This window comes from Delphinapterus leucas, chromosome 18, assembly GCF_059928025.1.
Source record: "Delphinapterus leucas isolate spDelLeu-1000000601 "Yukka" chromosome 18, BTC_Dleu_Yukka2, whole genome shotgun sequence".
Taxonomy (NCBI): Eukaryota; Metazoa; Chordata; class Mammalia; order Artiodactyla; family Monodontidae; genus Delphinapterus; species Delphinapterus leucas.
This window is the reverse complement of record NC_143146.1, coordinates 15,540,588-15,565,410: the sequence shown is the minus strand read 5'-3', so window position 1 is coordinate 15,565,410 and position 24,823 is coordinate 15,540,588. Positions and strand designations below refer to the sequence as shown.

At 47.9% G+C, this 24,823-nt stretch overlaps 1 protein-coding gene across 2 annotated transcripts; it reads right to left on the bottom strand.

Annotated features, from left to right (window-relative positions):
• Positions 1-670: 670 nt before the first annotated feature.
• Positions 671-24,568, bottom strand: SOX21 (SRY-box transcription factor 21). Of its 2 annotated transcripts, XR_016388650.1 has the most exons (3): positions 22,664-24,568; positions 18,819-19,134; positions 671-14,949 (listed from the first exon to the last, which is right to left on the bottom strand). XR_016388650.1 is itself a non-coding variant. In XM_022576933.3 (1 exon), the coding sequence occupies exon 1, from the start codon at positions 23,545-23,547 to the stop codon at positions 22,717-22,719; it is 831 nt and encodes a 276-aa protein (XP_022432641.1). In that variant the 5' UTR covers positions 23,548-24,568; the 3' UTR covers positions 21,956-22,716. The 2 variants fall into 2 exon arrangements, 1 of the variants encoding a protein (XP_022432641.1); XM_022576933.3 differs by lacking the exons at positions 671-14,949; positions 18,819-19,134 and having other exon boundaries at positions 21,956-24,568.
• Positions 24,569-24,823: the final 255 nt, after the last annotated feature.

The following is a 24,823-nucleotide window of genomic DNA, read 5'->3' as shown; positions in this document are numbered from 1 at the left end:
TGTGTACCTGCTTAATAGCAGGCATTCTGCTGGGTATTTCACCTGTGTTACCTCATTTAATCCTCACAGTATCCCTACAAGGTACAATGATTAGCACTACTTAAAGAAGTGGAAATGGAGGCCTAGCAAGGTTATGTAACCACCCCAAAGTTCACACAGGTGGTCAATGGCTGAGGCAATGGTCAGACCTTTCCCTGGCTGGCTCCACAGTCCTGCTACCATGCCATGCTGTCTTCTCAACAGTTAATGCTTTCAAAAATGTGCACATTTGTGGAGGGGAAGCCTGCCTGTGATGCAGAGGTGGACTGGATGACCCAGATACTTTGACCCCTCACAACATACTCTCACACTGTCTCATTTGGCTCACTCTATGAAGATGGTTAAAGTGGTAAAATGAAATTAATAATAATCCACAGGAGTGCGGGTCATTTGAGATAATGTACTTGCAGAATCTAGCATAGTGACATCAACATTATTCAGCAAACATTTACTGAGAATCTGCTTTGCGCCAGGTCCTCAGATGTGACACCAGCATGGTCCTCATGGAGCTTACAGTTTTGTCTGACAGAGGGCACACCATAACATGTAAGGTCCAACCCCTTTCCCCTAGTCCCCAACCCTCTATGCAGGGCAGGCTACTATCCTCATTTTATACTCCTGTATTCAATCAACTGGCAAATTTTACTGGGTGACTTCTGTGTGTCAGGCACTGTTTTAGGCATTGGAGATAAAGCAGTGAACAAAATGGACAAAAAAATCTCTATTTTATGGGGCTTGCTTTGGTGCTTACAATAAACAAATATAGATAAAATACTACATTCAAAAGTGAAAAGTGCTATGAAGAAAAATAAAGCTTGGAAAGGGAATAAGAGAGTCCTGGGGAATTTGGAGGTTGCCGTTTTAAATAGGTGGTCAGGAAGGACCTCACTAAGTTTGAATCTTGGCACTAACTTTGAGGAGATGAAGGGTGAGCCATGCAGATACTGAGGGAAAGAGAATGTGCAGTTGAGGAAGGCCCGGGGCAAATGCCCAGAAGGCGGAGCATGCTAGGTGTGAGGGAGATGAGGTCAGAAAGGTAATGGGGAGCCAAACTGTGTAGGGCAGATGAGGCATTATGAAGACGTGGATTTGCTCTGCGTGAGATGGGACGTCATTACAGGTCTGTCCACTGTCTGGAGAACAGGCTGTAAGGGAACAAGGGTATGAGCAGGAAGTTTAGGAGCCAGGACAGGTAGAAGGATCCCGCCATGTTCACCCCCTAATCCCTGGAAAGTGGGAATATGTTATATATATTACATGGCCAAAGGAACTTGGCAGATGCAATTAAGGTTGTGAACTTTTATTTTTTTAGTATTTATTTATTTTGGCTGTGCTGGATCTTAGTTGTGATACATGGGATCTTCGTTGAGGCATGCAGGATCTTTAGTTGTGGCATGCATGTGGGATCTAGTTCCCTGGCCAGGGATCAAACCCAGGCACCCTGCATTGGGAGGTCGGAGCCTTACCCACTGGACCACCAGGGAAGTCCCGAGGTTATGGACTTTAAAATAGGGAAATTGTCCTGAACTGTCCAGATGGGCCCCATCTAAACACATGAGCCCTTAAAAGCAGTTTTCTTCAGTGGGAGTCAGAGAAATGTGGCAGAAAGAGAAGTCAAGGAGATACAGCACATGAGATGGACTTGATCATCTGTTGTTGATGGGAAACCATGAGAAGCAACTGAATCCTGCAACAATCTTAAGGGAGTTGGAAGATGAGAGTCCAAGTCAGTTGACATCTTGATTTCAGCCTTGGGGGGCCCTGAGCAGAGAACCCAGCCAAACCCTGAGGCCTCTGACCTATGCAACTATGAGATAATAAATGCATGTTGTCTTAAGTTGATACATTGGGGTGATTTGTTAGGGCAGCACTAGAAAATTAAGGCAGGAGTTGTTGCAGTAATTTACATGAGATGTGATGATGGTTTGGACTTCTGAAGCTAGATCCCAGAGGATTTCCTGATGGGTGACACGTAGGGCATTAGAGAAAGGGAGGAATCAAGGATGATTCCAAGGGTTTGGGCCTGCACAGCTGGAAGGATGGAGTTGCCATTAACTGAGATGAGAAAGATTGTGGGAGGGGCAAGTCTGGGTGGGAGGATGGAGAGTTTGGTTGCATCTATGTGAAGTTTGAGGGGCCTGTAAACATCCAAGTGGAAATGTCTAGGAGGTAGTTAGATAGATTAGTCTAAGTATTGGACAGGTCTAGATTGGAGAAATAAATTTGAGAATCATGAGCATGTAGCTGATTTTTAAAGCCATAAGACTAGATGAGATTACTGTGGTAAATGGAATTCTAACATCACCCCAATGCTATAGCCCTTTTAAAGTCTCCTCCTCTTGACTGTGGACGGAAGCTGTGAAATGAGACTTCACTCCTGTGCTTATGTTATGGTGTATGTCAAAACAGATCTTGTAAATGTAATTAATGTTACTTTATTAGTCTGCTTGGGTTGCCATAACAAAATACCATGGACTGGGTGGCTTAAACAAAAGAAATTTATTTTCTCATCAATTTTATCAAAGCCCTGGAGGAAATAAGTCTGAGATCAGAGTGCCGACATGGGAAGAGCTCCTTCCTGGCTTATAGATGGCCACCTTCCCCCTGTGTCCTTACATGGCAGTGACAGAGGTGGAGGGGTTGTGAGAGAGAAAGATCTCTAGCATCTCTTTCTATAAGGGCACTAATACCATCATGAGGGCCCCATCCTCATGACTTCCTCTAACCCTAATTACCTCCCAAAAGCCCCATCTTCAAACACCATCACATTAGAGGTTAGGGATTCAACATATGAAGGGGTGGGGCACAAACATTCAGTCAATAACAGTTACTAATCAGTTGACTTTTAGTTAAATCAAGGGAGATAATCAAATGGGCTTGACCTAATCCCATAAGTCCTTTGAATCTGGCTCTAGAGGGCAGAGACAGAAGAAGAGAGAAATCTGAAGTAAGAGGGATTGCATGCATAAGAAATTCTCCATTGCCAGCTTTGAAGTTGGAGGACGGAGCCATGTGGCAAGAAATATGAGCAGCCTCTAGGAGCTGAAAGCAGCTCCCCTCTGACAGCTTGCAGGAGAACCAGGCCTCAGTCCCACAGTCTCATGCAACTGAATCCTGCCAACAACCTGACTGAGCTTGGAAGCATATTCTTCTCTGGAGCCTCTGGATGAGAACTCAGAGCAACCAACCCCTTGACTTCAGTTTTTGAGACTTGAGCAGAGGACACAGCCACACCATACCTGGACTTCTGAGCTGGAAATGTGTGTCCTTGTAAGCCATTTAGTTTGTGGTAGTTTATTATGCTGTAATTTAAAAAAACTAGTATAATCACCAAGGCAGTGAGTGTAGACAGAGACCAAGAGAGGCTCAAGACTTGAGCCCTGGGTCACTGTAATGTTTAAAGCTAGCAAAAAGAGGAAAAGCCAGGAAAAAAAAAAATGATACAGAAAGGAGTGGACAGGAGGAAAGCCAAGAGACAGCAGAGTCCTGGAGGCAAATTGAAGAAAGTGTTTCTGGGAGGGGAGAGAATACTAGTCTATTCTGAGGATCAGTGAAAGGTCAAGGTCAAGAAAGGTCAACATTTTATAGATAAGAAAACAAAAACTCTGAGAGGGCAAGTGACTTGCCCAAGGTAACATAAATGGAAATTTGTAGAACCAGATCTCTGGCTTCTAGTTTTGTTCTCTTCCATTCATACCATGTTGTCTTCATCCATATAGTTGCTTTTTTTTTTTGCGGTACACGGGCCTCTCACTGTTGTGGCCTCTCCCGTTGTGGAGCACATGCTCCGGACGCACAGGCTCAGCAGCCATGGCTCACGGGCCCAGCCACCCCACGGCATGTGGGATCTTCCTGGACTGGGTCACGAACCCGTGTCCCCTGCATCAGCAGGCGGACTCTCAACCACTGTGCCACCAGGGAAGCCCATCCATATAGTTTTTGAACATTTTTTTAAATTAACTTGAATTGAGAGGCAGGACACTTGTGTTCTGTTTATTTGCCAAGACAAATTCATAAAAGTTTACTACAGGCGAGAGCACTGGGATCACAACTAACTGCTGAACAATCATCAACAGGAAGACACTGGAACTCACCAGAAAAGATACCCCACGTCCAAAGACAAAGGAGAAGCCGCAGTGAGATGGTAGGAGGGGCGCAATCACAATAAAATCAAATCCCATAACGGCTGGGTGGGTGACTCACAAACTGGAAAACACTTATACCACAGAAGTCCACGCACTGGAATGAAGGTTCTGAGCCACACATCAGGTTCCCAAGCTGGGGGTCCGGCAACGGGAGGAGGAATTCCTAGAGAATCAGACTTTGAAGGCTAATGGGATTTGATTGCAGGACTTCGACAGGACTGGGAGAAACAGAGACTCCACTCTTTGAGGGCACACACAAAGAGGTAGTGTGCGCATTGGGACCCAGGGACCCCATAGGAGACTGAACCAGACCTACCTGCTAGTGTTGAAGGGTTTCCTGCAGAGGCGAGGGGTGTCTCTGGCTCACCGTGGGGACAAGGACACTGGCAGCAGAAGTTCTGGGAAGTACTCCTTGGTGTGAGCCCTCCCAGAGTCTGCCATTATCCCCACCAAAGAGCTGGTTAGGCTCCAGTGCTGGGTCGCCTCAGGCCAAACAACCAACAGGGAGGGAACCCAGCCCCACCCATCAGCAGACAAGCGGATTAAAATTTTACTGAGCTCTGGCCACCAGAGCAAGACCCAGCTCTACCCACCACCAGTCCCTCCCATCAGGATGCTTGCACAAGCCTCTTAGATAGCCTCATCCACCAGAGGGCAGACAGCAGAAGCAAGAAGAACGATAGCTCTGCAGCCTGTGGAAGGAAAACCACATTCACAGAAAGATAGAAAAAATGAAAAGGCAGAGGACTATGTACCAGATGAAGGAACAAGATAAAACCCTGGATAAACAACGAAATGAAGTGGAGATAGGCAACCTTCCAGAAAAAGAATTCAGAATAATGACTGTGAAGATGATTCAGGACCTCAGAAAAATAACGGAGGCAAAGACAGAGAAGATGCAAGAAATGTTTAACAAAGACTTAGAAGAATTAAAGAACAAATAAACAGAGATGAACAATACAATAACTGAAATGAAAAATACACTAGAAGGAATCAGTAGCAGAATAACTGAAGCAGAAGAACGGATAAGTGACCTGGAAGACAGAATGGTGGAATTCACTGCTACGGAACAGAATAAAGAAAAAAGAATGAAAAGAAATGAAGACAGCCTAAGAGACCTCTGGGAAAACATTAAATGCACCAACATTCACATTATAGAGGTCCCAGAAGGAGAAGAGAGAGAGAAAGGACCCGAGAAAATATTGGAAGAGATTATAGTTGAAAACTTCCCTAACATGGGAAAGGAAATAGCCACCCAAGTCCAGGAAGCACAGAGAGTCCCAGGCAGGATAAACCCAAGGAGAAACACGCTGAGACACATAGTAATCAAACTGACAAAAATCAAAGACAAAGAAAAATTATTGAAAGCAACAAGGGAAAAATGACAAATAACATACAAGGGAACTCCCATAAGGGTAACAGCTGATTTCTCAGCAGAAACTCTAAAAGACAGAAGAGAGTGGCACGATATATTTAAAGTGAGGAAAGGGAAGAACCTACAACCAAGATTACTCTACCCGGCAAGGATTTCATTCAGATTCGATGGAGAAATCAAAAGCTTTACAGACAAGCAAAAGCTAAGAGAATTCAGCACCATCAAACCAGCTCTACAACAAATGCTAAAGGAACTTCTCTAAGTGGGAAGCACAGGAGAAGAAAACGACCTACAAAAACAAACCCATAACAATTAAGAAATGGTAATAGGAACAAACATATCGATAATTACCTTAAATGTGAATGGATTAAATGCTCCAACCAAAAGACACAGGATCACTGAATGGATACAAAAACAAGACCCATATATATGCTGTCTACAAGAGACCCACTTCAGACCTAGGGACACATACAGACTGAAAGTGAGGGGATGGAAAGCAATATTCCATGCAAATGGAAATCAAAAGAAAGCTGCAGGAGCAATACTCATATCAGATAAAATAGACTTTAAAATAAAGAATGTTACAAGAGACAAGGAAGGACACTACGTAATGATAAAGGGATCAATCCAAGAAGAAGATATAACAATTATAAATATATATGCACCCAACTTAGGAGCACTTCAATACATAAGGCAACTGCTAACAGCTACAAAAGAGGAAATCAACAGTAACACAATAATAATGGGGGACTTTAACACCTCACTTACACCAATGGACAGATCATCCAGAAAGAAAATTAATAAGGAAACACAAGCTTTAAATGACACATTAGACCAGATAGATTTAACTGATATTTATAGGACATTCCATCCAAAAACAGCAGATCACACTTTCTTCTCAAGTGCACACGGAACATTCTCCAGGATAGATCGCATCTTGGGTCACAAATCAAGCTGCAGTAAATTTACGAAAATTGAAATCATATGAAGCAGCTTTTCCGACCACAACACTATGAGATTAGAAATCAATTACAGGGAAAAAAACACAAACACATGGAAGCTAAACAATACGTTACTAAATAACCAAGAGATCACTGAAGAAATCAAACAGGAAATCAAAAAGTACCCAGAGACAAATGACAATGAACAAACGACGATCCAAAACCACTGGGATGCAGCAAAAGCAGTTCTAAGAGGGAAGTTTATAGCAATACAATTCTACTGCAAGAAACACAAAAAATCTCAAATAAACAATCTAACTTTACACCTAAAGGAACTAGAGAAAGAAGAGCAAACAAAACCCAACGTTAGTAGAAGGAAAGAAATCATAAAGATCAGAGCAGAAATAAATGAAATAGAAACAAAGAAAGCAATAGCAAAGATCAATAAAAATAAAAGCTGTTTCTTTGAGAAGATAAACAAAATTGATAAACCATTAGGCAGACTCATCAAGAAAAAGAGGGAGAGGACTCAAATCAATAAAATTAGAAACGAAAAAGGAGAAGTTACAACGGACACCACAGAAATACAAAGCATCCTAAGAGACTACTACAAGCAACTCTATGCCAATAAAATGGACAACCTGGAAGAGATGGACAAACTCTTAGAAAGGTATAACCTTCCAAGACTGAACCAGGAAGAAATAGAAAATATAAACAGACCAATTACAAGTAATGAAATTGAAATTGTGATTAAAAATCTTCCAACAAACAAAAGTCCAGGACCAGATGGCTTCACAGGTGAATTCTATCAAACATTTAGAGAAGAGCTAACACCCATCCTTCTCCAACTCTTCCAAAAAATTGCAGAGGAAGGAACACTCCCAAACTCATTCTATGAGGCCACCATCACCCTGATACCAAAACCAGACAAAGATACTACAAAAAAAGAAAATTACAGACCAATATCACTGATGAATGCACATGCAAAAATCCTCAACAAAACAGTAGCAAACAGAATCCATCAACACATTAAAAGGATCACACACCATGATCAAGTGGGATTTATCCCAGGGATGCAAGGATTCTTCAATATACTCAAATCAATCAATGTGATACACCATATTAAGAATATGGTGTATACCAATTGAAGAATACCAATTGAAGAATAAAAACCATATGATCATCTCAACAGATGCAGAAAAAGCTTTTGCCAAAATTCAACACTCATTTATGATAAAAACTCTCCAGAAATTGGGCATAGAGGGAAACTACCTCAACATAATAAAGGCCATATATGACAAACCCACAGCAAACATCATTCTCAATGGTGAAAAACTGAAAGCATTTCCTCTAAGATCAGGAACAAGACAAGGATGAACACTCTCACCACTATTATTCAACATAGTTTTGGAAGTCCTAACCACGGCAATCAGAAAAGAAAAAGAAATAAAAGGAATACAAGTTGGAAAAGAAGAAGTAAAACTGTCACTGTTTGCATATGACATGATGCATTCTCTATACACAGAGAATCCTAAAGATGCCACCAGAAAACTACTAGCGCTAATCAATGAATTTGGTACAGTTGCAGGATACAAAATTAATGCACAGAAATCTCTTGCATTCCTGTACACTAATGATGAGAAATCTGAAAGAGAGATTAAGGAAACACTCCCATTTACCACTGCAACAAAAAGAATAAAATACCTAGGAATAAACCTACCTAGGGAGACAAAAGACCTGTATGCAGAAAACTATAAGACACTGATGAAAGAAATTAAAGATGATACCAACAGATGGAGAGATATACCATTTTCTTGGATTGGAAGAATCAACATTGCGAAAATGACTATACTACCCAAAGCAATCTACAGATTCAGTGCAATCCCTATCAAACTACCAACGGCATTTTTTACGGAACTACAACATATAATCTTAAAATTTGTATGGAGACACAAAAGACCCTGAATAGCCAAAGCAGTCTTGAGGGAAAAAAACGGAGCGGGAGGAATAAGACTCCCTGACTTCAGACTATACTACAAAGCTACAGTAATCAAGACAGCATGGTACTGGCACAAAAGCAGAAACATAGATCAATGGAACAAGATAGAAAGCCCAGAGATAAATCCACACACCTACAGTCAACTAATCTATGACAAAGGAGGCAAGGATATACAATGGAGAAGACAGTCTCTTCAATAAGTGGTGCTGGGAAAACTGGACAGCTACATGTAAAAGAATGAAATTAGAACACTCCCTAACACCATACACAAAAATAAACTCAAAATGGATTCATGACCTAAATGTAAGACCAGACACTATAAAACTCTTAGAGGAAAACATAGGAAGAACACTCTTTGACATAAATCACAGCAAGGTCTTTTTTGATCCACCTCCTAGAGTAATGGAAATAAAAACAAAAATAAACAAATGGGACCTAATGAAACTTAAAAGCTTTTGCATAGCAAAGGAAACCATAAACAAAACGAAAAGACAACCCTCAGAATGGGAGAAGATATTTGCAAACAAATCAACGGACAAAGGATTAATCTCCAAAATATATAAACAGCTCATGCAGCTCAATACTAAAGAAACAGACAATCCAATCCAAAAATGGGCAGAAGACCTAAATAGACATTTCTCCAAAGAAGACATATAGATGGCCAAGAAGCATATGAAAAGCTGCTCAACATCACTAATTATTAGAGAACTGCAAATCAAAACTACAATTAGGTATCACCTCACACCAGTTAGAATGGCCATCATCAGAAAATCTTCAAACAACAAACGCTGGAGAGGGTGTGGAGAAAAGGCAACCCTCTTGCACTGTTGGTGGGAATGTCAATTGATACAGCCACTATGGAGAACAGTATGGAGGTTCCTTAAAAAACTAAAAATAGAATTACCGTATGACCCAGCAATCCCACTACTGGGCATATACCCAGAGAAAACCATAATTCAAAATGACACATGCACCCCAATGTTCATTGCAGCACTGTTTACAATAGCTAGGTCATGGAAGCAACCTAAATGCCCATCAACAGATGAATGGATAAAGAAGCTGTGGTACATATATACAATGGAATATTACTCGGCCATAAAAAGGAGCAAAATTGGGTCATTTGTTGAGACGTGGATGGATCTAGAGACTGTCATACAGAGTGAAGTAAGTCAGAAAGAGAAAAACAAATATCGTATATTAACGCATATATGTGAAATGTAGAAAAATGGTACAGATAAACCGGTTTTCAGGGTAGAAATTGAGACACAGATGTAGAGAAAACAACGTATGGACACCAAGGGGGGAAAGCGGCGAGGGGGTGGGGGTGGGGGCGTGATGAATTGGGCGATTGGGATTGACATGTATACACTGATGTGTATAAAACTGATGACTAATAATAATCTGCTGTATAAAAAAATAAATAAAATTCAAAAAAAAATACACCTGCAGTTTGTTGGCAGATTGAAGAATGTTTTAATCAGTTCCAGCTGCTATAACAAAATATCATACACTGAGCGGCTTATAAATAACAGAAATTTCTCACAGATCTGGAGGCTGGGAAGTCCAAGATTAAGATGCCAGCGGATTCAGCATCTGGTAAGGGTCCACTTTCTGGTTCACAGAGAGCCGTCTTCTGGCTGTGTCCTCACATAGCAGAAGGGGCAAGGGAGCTCTCTGGGATCTCTTGGCCCTAATCCCATTCATGAGGGCTCCACCGTCATGAGCTAATCACTCCCCACTGGGCATCAGGATTTAACCTATGAACTTGGGAGGGAAAGAAACATTCGGTCTATAGCAGAGAATACTGAAAGAGTTCCTATCTTTCCTGATAAAACTTGATAAGAGGTTGGAGAGAAGTAGAACCAGGAAGGAAAAATGGCAGAGTATCCAGCAAGGAAGTAGAAAAACCAGGTGAGTGTGGTGCCCATGCAGCCAAGTAGCTTTTAGGAGGAGAGAGTGACCAACTCTGTCAAATGCTGTAGATCAAGGTAGATGAGAACTGACCGTTTGATTTAGGAAGTCACTGGTGACCTGGATGAGAGCAGATTTTGGTGGAGTGGTGTTGGAGGAGGGGGACAAACCCCAACTAGAGAGAGTTTAAGAGAAAAGAGGAAACAGGGAATTATAGATAGGGAATATAGTTATCTTTTGTTTTTTAATCAACTCACTGTAAAGGGGAGCAGAGAAGTGGTAGCTAGAGGGGAAAATGGGGTTATGAGAGGTTTTTTGTTTGTTTTTTAATGAGAGGATAGCAATTTTTTTTTTTTTAGGTATATATACTGACAAGAATGATTTAGTAGAGGGAAATTTTTGACATTGCAAGAGGAAAGGGGAGAGATTTTCTGGAGCCATATCTAGTATGTCACGTGGTGTATTAGTTCTCTCATGCTGCATAACAAACCATCCCCAAACCTAATGGCTTAAAACAACACACGTTGATTATCTCATGATTTCTGTGGGTTAGGGTTCCAGGAGCACCTGTTGAGGGCCTCTGGCTCAGTGTCTCTCCCCAGGCTACAATCAAGGTGTCAGCCGTGGCTGCTATCATCTCAAGGCTCAATCAAATGAGAAGCCATTTCCATGTCACTCAAGTCTACTGGTGACAGATTTCAGGTTCTTGCTGGCCTTTGGCCAGAGACACAAGGGCCTCTCCATGGAGCAGCTCACGCAATGGCAGCTGGCTTCCCTCAGAACAAGAGCTAAGAGAAAGAAAGAAGGGGAAGTCATTGTTTTGTAACTTAACCAGGAAGTGCCATCCCATCACTTTGCCTTATTTTATTTGTTAGGAGCCATTCACTAGCTCTAGGCTACACTCAAAGGGTGAGGTTTACACAGAGGCATGAATTCCAGGATGTGGGGATCACTGGGGGCATTTGAAAGGCCGCCTACCAGAGAGGGGATGAGATTTGTGCCCAAGTAGAGAAGCCAGCCCTCACCGGGAGCAAGGATTGTTCATCCATTGTCACAGGAGAGAAGGAAGCATTTGAAGGCACACAGAAGCTCGTAAGTAGGTAACTGTGAGGGTGGAGGCGAAAGTATTTGCTCATTAGCACTGAGCACCTTGGAAAATGGCAGGAGATAACATGAGGAATCAGGGCTCATTTTCCTTTGTTCCTCTGTTGTATCTATCCTTCAGCAGAGCCAGAAGGATTCTAAATCCAGCACAGCACAGCTCTCTACCCTCTCACATCCTTAACAACGAAGCATTTAAAGCATCACACCAGGATTTGCTAAGAGTTTTACTTACCTGAACTCAGAAAAATGTCAGAAAACCCACAAGGAACTATGAGCACGAGAAGGAAACACAGAGGAGATGGGGAGAGAAGAAAAGGTGAGGCATCATCTGAGCGATCCACTCCCCAGCTGGGTTTTCAGGCATGCGTTTCTCCCATTTTCAAAAGTCATATTAAGCCAGAAGCCTTTTTGCCATTGAACATTTGTGGTTCGAGGGGAAAGGCTTTTTGATGTTTTGTTTTGTTAAAGCAGAAAAGTGAGGCAAACATTTTATCTTCACTAACAGCATCCCCAGACCGATCTGCTGGCAGTCATGAAAGAGTGGATTTCAACTTGGAGACTGGGGTACACTGGAAACAGCAAATTATCAAGGGCCTCGGTTTTGATTTTCAAGGCTGTCAAGGGAGGAAATCTTATTGTTGCTAAGAATATGGAAGGTTTCTTCCTTAGCTCTATACTGGGAGGCAGCAAGGTGAATAAAAGCGTTTAGGCTCTGGGGCCGCCAAATACGGTCTAGAACCCCAGCTCCACTATTTACCTTGGGAAAACTCCACCCCGCCCCCCTGGCTTTCCATCTGTAAATAGGAAGTACTGGAAGGTTTTAGAGAGAAACAGGGGAAATGGCTTCCAGGGGGCGCCATTCACACGAAGATGGTGCTTCCTGACCTTGGACATCTGAGAGGTTCACTGGCACAAAACAGGAGCTCTGGAACAGCAGTTGTTACTGGGGGCTCATTCCCATCCCCGATGACTTAGGGCTCTCTGCCTCGCTCTTATATAGACGAAATTTCTCCCACATGCATTCTGTCCGGCTCTGCTCCCCATCTTTTAGTCCAGGACCCCACGTGCCTACTTCTCACCCACTCCAGACCCTCTCCTAAGAGAGCTTTCCCAGCAGGGAGCGCTCCTTAGCCGACAGAACCATCCAGAATCCTCCAGACCTCCTCCAAGTCTTGCTGTACCTCCCAGAGCTGCTAGACCCTGTTCTTCCTGCAGAAAAAGAGCTTCCAGTCGCGGACTAGAGTGTCCTTTACATTCACTTCGCTGGTGAAGTTGGCCCAGGACCTAGGCTGGGGCGAGTGGTAAATAGATGCCCCAAGCCGGTAGCAGCGGACAAGTCATTTTCAGGGAACACTTTTCGAGAAAGCCGCGGGCCGTGTGATGGGGTAGGGACTGGGGCTTGATCTCCTCAAGCTTTAGCAGGAAGGCAAACCCTGCTCTTATGGGCCTCATTCTCTTGACCTCGGACAAGCTCTAGGGGAAAAAAAAAACCAGCGAGCGCGCTCGCTGTGGGCGGGAGCGCACCCCACCCACGGAAACCACCTGCGTGTCCTTGTCGTGCGAAGGGCGCCTCTCACCCTCCGGCGCTTCTTTGAGCCCCGCAGGGACAGCGCCCGGAGCGCGTGGCCCTGGGGGGTGCGGAAGTTGACTTTGCTTTGCTCACACTCGGGGTCGGGGCGAAGGTGGCAGCCTGGGTGCAACGTGGGGCGCTGGCGTTTCCGCAGCTGCGTGAGTCTGAGGCTGGAGGAAGGCCTAAGGCCCACCGAGGCCTGGATCCGGCTAAATCCCCGGGGCCTGGGCCAGAGGCACGCCCAGCCTCCTCCTCCTGAGCCGCGGGGCTGCTCTGGGCCGCGGGCGCCGATTCAGGCCCGGCCCAGACCTGCGGCCCAGTGTGTGCAGGCGAGGAGACGGACCTGGGGCCGTGGGCTGCGAGGCCTACTTGCGCACTCAGCTCCGGCACTTCTCACAGCTGGCCAGGGCAAGATGCCCCGGCTCCGGGGAAACAAAGAGGCCCAAGGGCGACTTTTCCGAGCGGGAGATGGCGGGGGCTTTGGAAGTGCACTGGGTGGGTGATTACTCTCCGCGGCCGCGCATCCGTTCGCGAACATCAGAAATCCACCATCTTCTGCGAGAGTTCCCCTCCCTCGAATCCGCAGCTCGACGTCTTCCTTCCCGCAGTGGGTCACGACCTCCGTTCTGCGCACCCGAGGGCACGTTCAGGGCCCCCCCAGTTTTGCGCAGAGACTCGCGTTGGGTTACCCTGGCTCAAAACTTGAGGGGTGAGGCGAGCACCCTTCGCGTCCCCCACCTCCAGGTTCTCAAAGTAAGCACCTCTGTAACAGAGGTCGAGGCAGCTTTCTAGAAAGAGAGGAAACGGTATCCCAAGCCCCCGAGGAGTGGGTGCGCGCCGGTCTGTGCTGTCCGCCGTGCATCGGGCACCCAGGTGGGGGGCGTGTCCCGGGCGTGGGGACGCAGAATGACGGGCTGGCTCGGGCGACCTCTGTCCCTGCCGGATCATGAACGCGAGCCTCGCCTGTTCCAGCTCTCTGCGTCCGAAGAGGCAAGCGCGAGCGGCTGGGCGCCGCCGCCGCGGGCTCATGTTTATTCACGCCGCCTTAAACAGCCCGTTTGAATACATATTTATCAGCCGCTCTAACTACTTACTCAGGGCTAGGTTTGCAGGAGAAAAACGAGCCCCTGAAAAGGAGGAATAGCAAGTGGGCATCCAGAAGCGCAAAGAAGCCTCGGTCTGGGGCAAAGCTGTGGGCGCCTGTGTCCCCCCCGGCCCCCGCGGCGAGCAGCCGGAGGCGGGGCGGTGGCTGAGGAGCCGGTGGGCCCATTAGCTAAGGGCCTCTTCTGCCGCTGGCTCTTGTCTCACCGATGGAGCTGGGAACGAGCTCCTTGGTAGTCCTGAGGGTCTATCGGGGGCAGATTTCCCGGGAAGGAAAAGGAGCTTGAGTTTCACAGTCCCTCGCTGGCACCGACCCCTCTTCTAAAGTCGCCTCGTAATTGTGATTTAATTTTCTTAAGTAAGTTTCAGGCTGCACAGAGTCTGTTTCCCACTGTGGGCTCGCGGGAGTTAATATCGTGGGGGAGAGGCTGGCCCCAATTTTAGAGATTCGTCTTTCTAACGTGACTCCCTCCATCTGTAGGAGGGGTCACCGAGTCTGGGTGAGGGCACTTTCAGGACCCTCCCCTGCTTCCAAATCCCCCCGTGCCACGCGGAAGCTTCCAGGGCCCGCGTGATCATCGCCTCCCGGTGCCTTCCCTCCCCGAGGGGGCAGTCTCTTTTCCCAGTTGGGGCTGAACCAGCAGGGGCTTGGCGGAGGAGGTAGTGTCGGGGGCGGCTGAGGTCCGCGGTCCTTCACCTCCTCCTGCCGTTCGGCGTGTCCCGTCGCTCATCAGCCCTGGCAGCACCTTCCCCAGGTGTTGAACCTGAGGGCAAGAGGGAGTGTCAGTAGTAAGGCAGTTCTTTTTCTCGTCCTGATTTGTTCTTTTATCCTCCCTTCCTTCCTTCCTTCCGTTTCGCCCGGCACCCGCTTTTCCTATGCTTCCCTGAAGTAGTTCTCCATGTCCCCTCCCAGGTTCTACGTGCGTTGTCGCACTCCCAGTCACTGAGCCGGTCTGTGCAGGCAGAGGGAGGCCGTCTAGGCCATTTAGATGATCCAGTTCAAAACAAACACCATTACCAAAACTTCGGCCAAGTGGGAGAGAGTGAGGGAGAGCGGATGCGCAAACGATTGTTGGGCAGAATTTGCGTGTGTTCTAGAAATACAGTTAACTTTAAAAATATTAATAATAATAAAAAGAATTCGTGTGTGTTTGAGCGCTGTTCTAATCCCACACAGTTTCCTCCGACTCCTGATGTCCGCATAGACCTTCTATGTCTGCCGGAATCTCGGAGACTACTCCCAAGCTCGGGGCTTACCATCTGGTGATACATAAACCGGGGTCCGCTCCAAACCAGGTGTGTGTGTGTGTGTGTGTGTGTGTGTGTGTGTTTTCTTAGCACGTGCGCGTGCATGAGCTTTGGACATGAAATACCCACAGGGCAAATAGGAAAGGAGCTAAAGAGTCCCCTGAGCTCAGTGGCAGTACCTGCGGGGGACTCCATGGAGGACAGGCTGGGTCCCCTGCGGATGTCACCGTGGCGACATTGTAGGAAGCAAAAAGCTTACCCCCCACCCCCTGAGAGCCCTTTTAAAGGTACTCCGTCTTCTGCAAACATACTTCTCTCCACTCCTGACCTTATGAAAAGATGGCCCCCGTGGAGCAACCGATCTGAAAAGCCTCACTTGGTCTCTGTTATCCTCGGCTGTGCCTCTCCTTTCAGGATTTCAAGCTTTCTGCGAGTGGCTAATTACCTTGGGGTGATCCCAAAATAAAATGCTGGGGTGAGGTGGGTAGAGAGGAGGGTGCTCAAATGAAATATCCATTAATGTCATTTTTTGCAGAAAGACTGAAGACGTCCTCGTAATTTCCCTTAAGAAATCTGGTTTTACTGGTCGATCTCAGTAGGAGAATTCTTTGCCTAGAGCCTTGAAATGAGTAATAGGCCATGTGTCTCCAAGTCTTCGGCTAATATGACAATAAATACATTCAAGGAGAGCAACGGGGTGTTTACAATTAGTACCTAAACTTCTTCTGTTTGTCAAAAAGTACCTAAATAACCCCCCCCCAATCAAGCAAGGAGCCCAAAGGAGGTAGAAATCAGGTAGAGAAATCTTCAAAAGGAATTTAAAAACCAAAGCCGATTTTATTTCCTCCAGTCAAGTGTGAATGATGGGGCAGCCGCGGCAAGGGTGATGGAGTCTACCTGACAAAGCGTGCAGTGAGGGGCTGGGGAGAGTGCGGGGGCGGGGGGCGGTCACAAAAACGGAGGCGTTGAAGTCGTTGCCTAGTGGGTACCACTTCCCTGCTCTGCGCTGAGGCGGTTTCCAAAGGCCCAGTGGCCACCTGGAACCTGGAACAACAGGACACTGCCTCCCACAACTGCCCATCACCCCAATCTCTGTGCTTTTTATCTCCTCAAAGTGACTCCCAACGGGTTTATCCGGATAGAACCCTTCGCAAGTTTTTCAGATTTGTCGGTTTCTAGGAACTTGCATGTTTTAAGTAGAGCCGAAACCGCGAAGGCTCGGGTTACACTTTAAAATATGCGAGGCTTCCGCGCGACCCCCGTGACTTGGTAAGGCTCAACTGCTTCTTTAAAAAGAAGAAGGGGGGGGAGAACACTGCTTTTAAAGTTCGGGACACCCCCCCCCCTTTTGTCTCAACAACTCAGAAGCAGTTGTCACTGCTTCTCAGAACCCAGCTTCCCGCCGGCCGTCGGGGAGGTCGGGAGAGCTGCTATTCAGAGCGCCCTCTGAACCTACGCGCGTTCGCAGGGACGTGTCAGTTGGGCCGTCTACAATTTGCATTATTCATTTAAGTTTGCGCAGCCCTGAAAGCCGCTGGAAAGTTCGACGGCTGGGTGGCCCAGCATCCAGGCAGGCTTGGCGGTTAACCATTGAACATAAAACAACTGACAAGGTTACCGACGCCCGCCTCCGGGGCAGCGAAGGGAGCCTGAGGACAGCGCAGATCTCCGCGGGTTCGCGCCCTGCCTCCGCCTGCAATTCAGGCAGGAGGTTCCCTGTTGCGTGGGGTTCAGTCAAAGGCTTACAAGCCAGGAGGGGAAAGGGGGGTAGGAGCCAAGGGGAGAAGCCCGCGAGAGAGAGCTAAGCTTTAAGTGTATTCTAATTCTTTAAGGGGGTGTGTCCAATGTTCTACGCAGCCAGATGGGACTCCTCACAAGCTTTGGGGCAGATTTGGGGGTGAGGACTGAGTGAGGAATGGGGGGCAGTAGTTGCTCGTCACTTGTTTGGTCTTCACATCTTGTGCAGCGACCCAGGTAGGCTGAAGACAAAACCCCTCAGGATTTGGACCGCTCCCCTAGATAAGGTGGAGGTTAGGGGCGGTGAAATGCGAAAGCCATCCTTGGTATTACTCCTCCCCGACATCCATAGGAGGCCAGGGTTCCTCCATCAAACTTAAATGCGTTCACTCATTCCGCAACTATTCATTCAGCACCTACCATGTACCAGACACTGTATGAGACTCTCAAAAACGCAGTATAAATGGAAAGCAGGCCCCAAACCCTGAGTCTAAGGATTGGCTCCCTGGAATGTTCTAAAATCAGAATGCATCTTGGAATGGCCAGACTTGCCGCTCCACGGATTCCAACGCTGGGCGAAGGGACACAGGAAACATAACTTGTGCATAACTTTTACTTCTTTCCTTTTTTCTTTTTTAAAGAAGCAAAGGACCATTAATTAGAAGAATAATTACTGCTACCCTATATTATCCCAACCTGTTCAATTTCTATCTGTTGCAGACAATGCTAATAATGGCAACTATTGCTTCTGTAAACACCCCGAGGCAGCGCTCTCCTCCCACAGTGTGTGTGTGTGTGTTTAAAGAATATATATAAAAAGTTCCCCCGCTCATTTGCATAGCTTCTTCTTTACCTTTTCCCATTCAGTCCTTGCAAAAAAAAAAAAAAAAAAAAAAAAGCATATCTATTCAAAGCCCTTGCAAAAAGCATATCTATTCAAAGGGCATTTAGTCCATTTCTTTCTTGGCCGGTAAACCTATTCATCAATTGTTCTGCCTTGTAGATCGCATTCTAATGCTAATGTAGCGTGTTAAATATCTTTTTGTTCCCCTTTCACCGTTTTGTCATTCAGTTTATCCAGTTTTGGTCACCCATTTTATTTATTTATGCGCCTGCTCCTATTCAGGGGCTCATGTATTTTTTATTATGTTGTTTCACTGTCACGCAGTGTCAACTTAGTCTATTCAATGGGGGCTACTTGAAGGCCGGAGGGACAAAGCGTGTACACATTGCACCGCTATTCATTCCGGCCAGCTGGATCGGCTGAAAAAAAAACCTTGTGAAAAGAAACGCCTCACAATGGACACAGAAGAAGTGCACAATGCTAACAGTTTTCCAAATACCACTGATTGGTTTCTTCACAATGAGGAGAAAGCCGCCGCTTTTTCTTAGCTCCACTTCAACAAACAACGCTCTCACAAAACCTCCCAACCCTGCGTTTTGTTCCTGGACAAAACCTCCTCGACTGTCTAAACGCTCCCACTGAAGGACAAAAAAAAAAAAAAAAAAAGGATAAAAAAAAACCTCTTTTCACTATTCCCCCCCCCGTTTCTTTTTCCTGCAAGAGAGAAAAAAAAGAATGGGGGGTGGTGGTGGAGGGATTGTCAGTGAATTAATGATATCAGTCTTTTAAAAGAAGAGGGCTGACCTTTGAGATGCACTGGGCTGAGAGAGAAAGAACGGGGAGAGATTAATAAAGTTTGGTTGGCGCTCTCTCTGCCTCCGCTGGGCTGTGAGCACAAGAAAGACACGGATCCTTCGGGCGGGCCAGTTGCGGGAACTTCACTCTTCCCGAGTGTGCGGCGGCGGCGGGGAGCGGCAGAGCCGCGCTCTGATTGGCTGGCGCGCGGGTCCCTCTCTGCTCAGGGAAGATGGTCGAATCTTCTCTCCATCTTCTGCGCCCCTCGCCTAGGCTACCCAGAGGCGGGGAGGAGAGAGAGATCCATGCTGTTTCGTTCTACTTTCTTCGGGGGGTGGGGGGGAGAAGAGGAGGAGGAAATTGTCAAATGAAGTGACAACGGCAGCCAGCCCCACTGCTCCCTGGAAGCCATCCCTCGCACGGCAGCGTCCCCCAGCTCTGGTCCTTACGGCTGCAACAGAACAATTCCACCTGTTTGCTCAAAGCCCGAGGGCAACACAACACTCCTGGCCCCTCGGGTGTGAGGGTTGTTTAAAGCCGTTAGGCAACCGAGAGACTACCTAAGGAATGTCGTAGCTTTTTTAAATCTTAAAGAGGAACGAAAATGTAGAAGAGCAAAAAGAAGGAAGGGAAGGAAGGAAAGAAGGAGAGGAGAGAAGAGGGGAAAGAGAGATGGATAGAGAGAGACAGATCTTGAGCACGCAGCAGCTCTTTGCCTAGTCCGAGGGCTGTATTTACGGGTCACTTTCTGACCCTCACAGACACACCCGGCCCTTTCTCCACGCTCTCTTGCCCCCGAGTCGCACCCCCTTACTTCTGCACAGTCTAACTCGGAGGGAGACTTTCTCCAGGCGCAACTTGTTAGCAAGACCACTGGGGTCGGGGTGGGGATAAACCGGTCCCCCCGGTAGGCCTGTGGACTACTCAGACAGCCGCGCAATCTGTTGGCTGTGTGACCCCGTGCGCTCCCCCGCGGCATCCTTCCCCCTCCCTCACCCGTCTTTCTAGTCCTGTTCTCGTTCATCAACACTCCGGAGCGTTGCTCCCAGAAAACGCCGATCATTAGGGAAAGGGGAGGGGACGGGAGGGGGCGGGGAATCTTCGGCCGGCGGGGCCGAGCTGGAAGGCTCTGGGAGGTGACTAAGATTTAGGACTGGGGTGATTTCCAGCGAGCCGCAGGAAGTTCCGTGTTGAGAAGTGATGGGCTGCTACAAAAGGGAAAGACGAAGCCTTGAAAGGATTTAATTAACCGTGTCAGGGATAATTACCCCTGGACAGTCCAAATTAGTTTTGCATAATCGCTCAGAACCATATGAATTAACTTATAATATTGCAAAGAGCTCGGGGAATAACAGGAGAGGGATCGTTTTAATTAGTGAATCAGGGTCAAACCAGCAGAGCCTATTTTTCACATTTCCAAAACTTTTCATGGTTCTTAAAATATTATTCCGTTGGGGAAAAACAATGACTTTAAAGAGTTGGATCGCTTATAAAGACGTGGAGCTCCAGAGACGGTCTCTGTCGGTAGAGAAACTAGTTTAGGACTAGTTGAGTCTTGTATCTTGAGAATTTCTATCTTGGTGGGGCGAAAATAAAGATGTCCCTACAGTTAATTTTTTTTCTCTGATATTCTTCCTGGTGCCCTATAATTTCTTTTCTAATATTAAAATCCTTTACGATTTCAAACCTTTCTCCAGTGGAAACTTGTCCAGCCTTGGAAATTCAACCCTCTCCATTAGAATTTGTTATATTTCTATTTTAATGCCACTAGCATGACAGAATAAAGCCTTAAAGAGGCCCAAAGTTGTAAAATGTCGTTAGCAGTGATTATCCTTACAACTAAAATCTTAAGGTGTAAATAAGGAATATGCCAAAGATACACGAACAAATTACACTGATTCAGCGGTGGAGCTCTCCAACTAACAGGATAAAGTGGTCAGGCAACTTTCTCCTCTTAAAATGTTACTGGAAACTAGTGAAATGCTTTAAACGGTCTGGATGTTTTCAATGGGCTCTGTTCTACTGGTTCATGAATGCCTTCCCTGCCCCCCGCCCCCCCCAAGATAATACAACTACTTGGTTTTGTTTTTTTTTTTATCTTCTTTCCTATTCACGATTAAAAATGTGATAAATCAGGTTTTTGGCTCTGAATAACAATGGCTTGATTTAGATTTCCTAGTAAATCTATTCAAAAGTGAAACAAAGGCTGCCTTTGGAGGATACCTTACACTTCACCTGGACCAGGCACGTAAGGGCAATTCAGATAAAAATCTTGTTAGGAACTCAACAAGAAATAAAGGATTTTCTCTTTTCCCTGGTTCAGGCTTTATTTAAACTCTTTGTTCAAAAAAAATGAACAGAGTGATAGTCGGATTCTAATTTACAGATATAGCTTAGACGTCTAATATTAAATTAGAAGATCACACAAGAAAACCATTTACACATAAAGGTTAAAACCAATACTTAAACTTTTTAAAACTTTATATTACATAAAGCCAAAATGAAACTAAATACATGTTAGCCAACTTCATTCACAAACATTAGTCAAAATATATACATTTAAAAAGAAAAAAAGCTACAATTGAGGTTCTTTTCTCTAAAATGTGTTTTATCATAATTTGCAAATGAATTGCAGGTGATCTAAAAAATAAGCTAGTTAGGGAGGGAACTCCAAAACACATTTAAACGGTTTGAGTTGGAGAAATGCTAGCTGAAACAGAGAGGCATCTGTCAAAACAATTCTGGTTTTTGTTTTGTTTTGCTAAATAATAAATATATAATTACCACTCAGACAAAAAAAGTCTGATTTAATCTTAGATAAAATTGCGGTTCTGAAATAGTCCCGCAATTTTTAAAAGTTAACTTTGACATTTGTTCAAAATGTTTTAGAGTCTAAAACCGACTCAGATTTAGGGCAACGCAAATAACACATTTTCAGACTTAATGTTTTCAAGGACATATACACATTTACAATCTTAAAGTGAAACTCAAGTCATAAGGGGAAAATAGGAATAATGCCTTTTCTCTTTCTGTGTAAACTGTGTCAAAAATCCAAGCAAGTGGACTCAGGGAGACTTCTAGCGGTTTTTTGTTTGTTTGTTTTTTAAGGGAGAAAATCCAATTGACAACTTTTCATCTCACACATATTTCTTGTTTGCCGTCCTTGCTCTTGAGAAAGAGCTCTTGCTCTGATTTGCATATGCTATGATAAACAAAAGAAACCGTGATCATCTCACACACAAAAGGCCAGATTCGAGCCGGTCACTGGTCAAGAATGGATCCGGCCTGGGGGTTCTGCTTGAGAGAACAGAGATTTTGCAAAGTTCAAATGGTACAAATAGGGAGCAAGGCTGTTCAGAGCCATCCCGCTCCGAGAAACTAATGACACAGATCAGCTTTTCCCTTGTGCCAACCATTTCAGACCCAACATTTGAACAGAGTGCATGCAACAGCGACCAGGAGAAAAGAATAACAATAAAAGAAAGATAATGGGAAACAAAAACAAAACCGACAATAAACTTCCAACAAAGAAAGCTGGAAAGCCCAACATATCAAAAAGTTACTCCTCCACCTCTGTGGGCCATAACGCAACAGGTTCCGAAGTGCAAAGCAAACATCAACTGCTGCGAGATACAACTGCCCTCTTTAAAGTTGTCTGCCGGGGTGCAGGTCTGAAATGACCCTGTGAATTCACACGCACACTCGCCCGCGCACTCGCGCGCTCGGCCACTCGCGCCCCGACTGGCGCCTCTGCCTCCGCCTGGCACCTATACATCTTATGTACATACAAACCGGGGCCCCCGTCGCGGGAGGGCGCTCGGGGAGGCCGCTCGGGGAGGCCGCAGAGCTCGTACCTATACATATGTACACGTGTGCACACCGGTCCTCGCGAGGCGGCCCCGCGGGGTCATAGCGCGGCGGCGTAGGCCGCGGGGTAGGGGTCCAGTTGAGGCTTGCCCATGCCGGGCAGTAGGATGTAGGCGAGCGGCGGCTGCAACCCGGGGCTGGGCCACGCGCTGCAGTTGCACGGGATCATATAGCCCGGGTTGCCCGGGCTGGGGTGCGAGTGCGTGTGCCCCCCGGCGGCCGCGGCCGCTGCTGCAGCCGCCGCCGCCGCGCCGTGGAAGGCGCCCGCGCCCGCGGTCGGGTAGCCCAGCGACGACGCGTACGGGAGGCCGGACGAGGAGGACGAGATCTCTGCCATCTTGGAGCCCAGGTCGAGCAGCGAGTAGGGGCTGCCGGCGGCTGCGGCGGCGGCGGCTGCGGCGGCGGCGGCGGCCGACTGCGGGAAGAAGACGCGGGCGGCAGCCGCGGCAGCGGCGGCGGCCGCCTTCTCGGGGTTGGCGAGCAGCGACTCGGGCACCAGGCCGCCACCCGCGCCTGCGTGCAGCCCGGCGCCCGCCTTGAGTGCCGGGTGCTCGGCGTCGGTCACGCCGCCCAGGCCGTAGGGCACAGGGAAGGCGAACTTGTCCTTCTTGAGCAGCGTCTTGGGCTTGCGCCTCGGCCGGTACTTGTAGTCTGGGTGCTCCTTCATGTGCATGGCGCGCAGGCGCTTCGCCTCGTCGATGAACGGCCGCTTCTCCGATTCGGTGAGCAGCTTCCACTCGGCGCCCAGGCGCTTGCTGATCTCCGAGTTGTGCATCTTGGGGTTCTCCTGGGCCATCTTGCGCCGCTGAGCCCGCGACCAGACCATGAAGGCATTCATGGGCCGCTTGACGTGGTCCACCGGCTTGGACATGCTCTCGCCGTGCCGCGGCTGCAGCCCGCCGCCGCCGCCGCCGCCCGCGCCGTCGCTGTCGGCCCGGAGGAAATCAATGTTGGCCGTCCGCGGGGACCCTATCGGCCCGCCGCGCTCGCCGCGCCCCACTTCGCACCCCGGCGTCGCTCCCGCCCGGGAGGAGGGGGCCGGGGGACCAGCCCCGGGCCGCGCCGCTCCCCTGGCCGCCCTGCTCTCTCCGGCCAGGCGCTCGGGAAAATCCTCTCCGGGGCGCGATAACTTCTCGGCGGTGTCCTCACCCCACGGGGGCAGTCTGCCCTTCGCTTTCTTTTTGTCCTTCCTCTCCAGTTGCGTTCGCTCGCGAACTCCCCTCAGGTAGCCGCCACCGGGCAGCGCTCTCCCCGTCCTCGGTCTTTTCTCTGTTAAAGGCACAGCAGCCGGGAAACTTGCGTCGCGGAGGCTCCACCAGGTTGAGCAGAGGAGTCAGCCGCCGCGCGCTGCCAAGTGCCAAAGGGGGCTCTCGGCGGCAGGAGTGTTTGGGTTCTCCTCGGTGACTTTCTCATTTGACAGTAGCAGATGGGGGTGGGGGGAGGAGGGGAGGTGGCCCCGGAGGAGGAAGAGGAGGGGGGAGACGGAGGAGGGTCCGGGCGCACCAAGGGAACGCAGAGCGCAGCAATGGATATAAATACAAATACTGCAGCACCAGCCGGTCTTCCTCACTCGGGGCAGGCAGGGCGCGCTGACGGGAACACCCCTAATGAGCTGGGGTTTTGCGGGGGGACCTGCCTCGTGGGTCTTCCTCTCCGGCTGCCGGTCGGGGAAGGAGGTTGGATGAGGCTTGAGCGAGCCTAGGATCTCCGGGCCTCAAAGGAAATCCTCGTGGCTCGCCGAAGCGCCGCGTCTCGCTGTCCCTCGAGCCATGCCGGCTCCGCTCGCTCCAAGCCCCTCCTGGCTCTCCGGCCGACTCGGGCTCCCGGAGCGCACCGGGCGTGGAGCGCGGCCCGGCTTCCGGGCAGCGCGGCGGGCCCAGCACCGGCCGCGTCCCCTCCTCGGTCTTCTGGGCCTCCACCCGGGACTTGCAACTAACTTCGCTCAAGTTTCCTGCGCCGGCGCCGCGGCGCCCCTCTCGGCGCGCTCGCCTCGGAGCGTGCGCCCGCGCGTGCTCCGCGCCCGGGGCCCCTCTCTCCTGGCTTCCCCGGCGAGAGCCTAGAGGGCGGAGGTGCGGGGTGGGGGAGGGATTTAAGGAAGACGCGCCATCACCTCAGTTCGCAGGTCCGCGCTGGGGCTGCTCCCGATT

Excerpts from the sequence above, each read along its gene's own strand:
- SOX21 (XM_022576933.3), bottom strand. The coding sequence starts at position 23,547 with ATGTCCAAGCCGGTGGACCACGTCAAGCGGCCCATGAATGCCTTCATG.